The following is a 3,515-nucleotide window of genomic DNA, read 5'->3' as shown; positions in this document are numbered from 1 at the left end:
ATGTCGATGAAAGTCATGAATATATCATCTGAAGCTTCATTTAATAATATTGGAGAAGTAACTCCTGATCTTGTTAGGTTTACCGTTCTGACAACGGTTCCCGTCGCCTTATTTGGTTCTTTTGGCAATATCTGCGTTATTCTAGTCTTTATCAAGAAGAGGCACATCCGTACGGTCTCAAACAATTTCACAGTTGTATTGATGTTTTTTTGCTTGATCAACGACATTTCAGCTTATCCGATGCAGTCACTCTTCGACCTTTTCTTCTTCACCACCCAGCCATCTTGCTACTTGGAAGGATCCCCGAACTTAGCTCTATCAATACAAATCACATTTTGTCTCTTAGCTACCACCGTGGAGCGTTACATTACAATCTGTCGGCCTCTCACGGCCAACACAATACTCACACCGAGGAGATCCATAATTGCATTGGCATCCATTGCAATATATGGCTATACGTATGGCATTGTAGTATCGGGGCTTCTGTGGATTGGTAAGGGCCTCATCTGGCGACTTACAAGAAGATGCAATTTGAGTTTCATGGTGCCATCTAAGATCTACGGGATGATTCTTGTTGCCCATTGGATAGTACCCATCCCTATTATGACATTCATTCATGCCCACATTTTCTGGACGGTTAGACGGCATATTCGAGAGATAGCCGCCACGTCAGCCTTTGATACTAGACCGACTACTGGAGTGTCTGCATCGATGGAATGTACTCCCCAGACTGAATCGAACAGCGGCCAGCCAGCTCGGGAGAGCACTCGGCGTTCACCGGCTCGAAATGTCAGTGTTAGAAACCACTCCTATGGTCGTATGATGAGAGAAGCCAAATCGGCGCTGCGCCTCTTCATCGTATTGGCGACATATGTTATCAATTGGGTACCATTTTCTATCTTCTTACTTACCGGAGTAATAACTCCAGAGAATGTTTCACCGAAAGCGTATGTGTTGATTCACTTATTCGCGTACAGAACTGGTGTTTTTTGTCCTTACATATATGGATTCGGAAATAAAACTATTAGAGAAGAGATCAAAAAGATGCTCAAGTTTCCGAGCCGTTGGCAGATATTTGGAAGTAGCAACCATCAAGGTTCGTTGACGAGGCGCCAGTTAACAATTTCCGAGCAATGACGTTGAGTAAATTTACACACATAAATCACTTTATGGACGACAGGACAAACCGATGATCACAACCAAGTTGTTGGTGCTTGCCGGGTTCGTTGACTTGATTCCTAGACAAGGTTCAGCTATTTGAAAATGGGGAAACGAATTGAGTTAATGAGCACCTTATCCATGAATAAAACATTGTGTTATCTTGTTACAACTTTATTGTATGCTAATTTGCTATTGTTTGATTTGGAACACCTGAGTTTGCCTGTTTCGTTAACGTTAATTCCTCGTTCTTTGTTAACGTGCGACTTTGTGTGGACTAAACAATTTGTTATCACTTTGCCTTTGCCTTTTTCATGGGCGTCATATATCTTATATACTGAGTCTCACAGTTGAAAGGATAAAACTACTGATTAGTAACAACCCCTATACACATAACTCATATTTATGAATATTTGACCAAAAGCTCAGTGCATCATGTTGGATTCACGGAATCACTTATTTGTGATTCACATTTGGAAAAAAAAATCACATTCACATTATGTCAGAGGGACGAAATGCTTGTTACTTAATGTTAACTTTCTTGCCTAGGTTATGGTAAAGTATACACATATAACACAATTTCAATAACGCACGTTATAGGGTGAAGCTGTTTAATTCATGCAGTATGTTAATGCAATCCAAATTCGCGTAAACTTTATCATTTCTTCTGTATGGTGCAAAATAAAATGATGTAACGTAGCTAATTACTCATTTTAGTTATTAAATATATTACAATAGATATATGTTTGCACTGCGCTCTTGTTGTACATTTATTGTTAGTTGAGGTGGTAATAGTTACCACGGTATGCAGAGTTCATTGCTTTACAAAAGTAGATGATTGGAGATGACACATCAGTACTTCAAACGCATGCGTGCTTTTCGTTTTACTGCTGAAAGTATGTGTTGTAGCTGAGCCTGTTGTAGCCTATGCCGCAAAACTGCCCGAGGCGTTGGAGGTTGGGTGAGGGAGAGAAAAATGATTACCAGCTGTTGATGGATTGTGACGGAATGAATATATTGCATAATTTGGCAACAGTTCAGAGCTGTTTGGTTTGGTCACCTGTTTCTTTGGTGGTTTGCCGTTTCTTATATGCAATGTTTGCTTGTCATCTTTCGTACCCAACGGATCTCCTTGGAAACCTAAAACAGCGCTGTTAGTCAAGCAGATACCAGTGAAAATATGGCATTTTGTCATACAAGCATGAGCTTTGGCACACATGTAGAGGACATACTAAGGAGCATTTCTGGAAGTGGAGCCATCGCCAAAAGAGCCTACATTAGCAATGGCGGCCATTTTAGAAAATGGCCGCCAAAATCCACATTTTTAGTGCAAAATCATTGATTGCACTGAATTTAATAGATAATTAGAGGTATTGATATACCTGAAAATCACTTTATATGTAATAATTATGTATATGGAATAAAAAGATTTGAAATAGATGGGTACATGTGATATGTGGCGGCCATTTTTAAAGATGGCCGCCAAATTTTAGTAATGGAACGGTAAAGTGTACTGCAGTCAAAATTTAATGTGTGGAAACTACTCTTGGGAAATATTGAAAACGTAATGGGAAGGAAAATGAAGAACAGTGAAAAATCTTCCAGCCTCCACCGGGTTTCGAACCCAGGCCTCCCGCTTTGTACGCGGACACCGTAACAACTAGGCTATTGATGCTGATTGTATGTCCAGAGGTTCGAAACCGGTAAGGAAGGTTTGCGTTGACACCTGTATCAAACAATACTAGCTCATGATGCTAACCAACTCGAAGTCATATATATATATATATACCATATATCTACCATGGTGCTGCTGTTGTCATATAACAATAATAATAATAATAATAATCAGCAGTTATTTTTACGACGCTTAAGCGACCACAAATGTGGGAGAAACCCGCAAGGGCTTATGGATTACAACTTACACGTCGGGTGGCTTCCAATTCAACATTATAACTCAAATTTGGAATCTTTTCAATTTAGAAAGTCATTTCAGATGGGAAAACCATAGATTGCTCTTGGATGAAAAACCCACCTTACTATGACCCGGCCGGGAATCGAACCCAGAACCTCCCGATTGCTAAGCCTCATTGCTTCAAATGCCACCGCCTTTATCCACTCGGCCATAGCACCGGTTCCCACTCGGCCATAGCACTGGTTCATAACAAAATCGTAAAGCGTTCCAGTACTGCCAATTCATTGTCCAGAATTTGGCATGGTCATGGATGCTATGGTAAAAGCTTCATATACATTCCACGTTTCCCAAGCAGATTTCTTCCATTTGCTGTAAAATGCTGAAACAGTGTCGCACCCGGTGTAAGCATGGAACATTGGCAGAGCTTGGCACTTGTTTGGGCCAA

The 3,515-nt window shown here is 40.5% G+C and overlaps 1 protein-coding gene across 1 annotated transcript; it reads left to right on the top strand.

The window, feature by feature from the left end:
- On the top strand, positions 1–1,137 carry LOC139961404 (adenosine receptor A1-like). Its single transcript, XM_071960546.1, has one exon. It carries the CDS (start codon positions 1–3, stop codon positions 1,135–1,137), a length of 1,137 nt encoding a protein of 378 aa, XP_071816647.1.
- The last annotated feature ends 2,378 nt before the right edge of the window (positions 1,138–3,515 follow it).

The sequence above is a fragment of the Apostichopus japonicus genome, chromosome 20 (assembly GCF_037975245.1).
Source record: "Apostichopus japonicus isolate 1M-3 chromosome 20, ASM3797524v1, whole genome shotgun sequence".
Taxonomy (NCBI): Eukaryota; Metazoa; Echinodermata; class Holothuroidea; order Aspidochirotida; family Stichopodidae; genus Apostichopus; species Apostichopus japonicus.
Note: the sequence above shows the minus strand (reverse complement) of the source record. Positions and strands in the feature narration are given on the sequence as shown.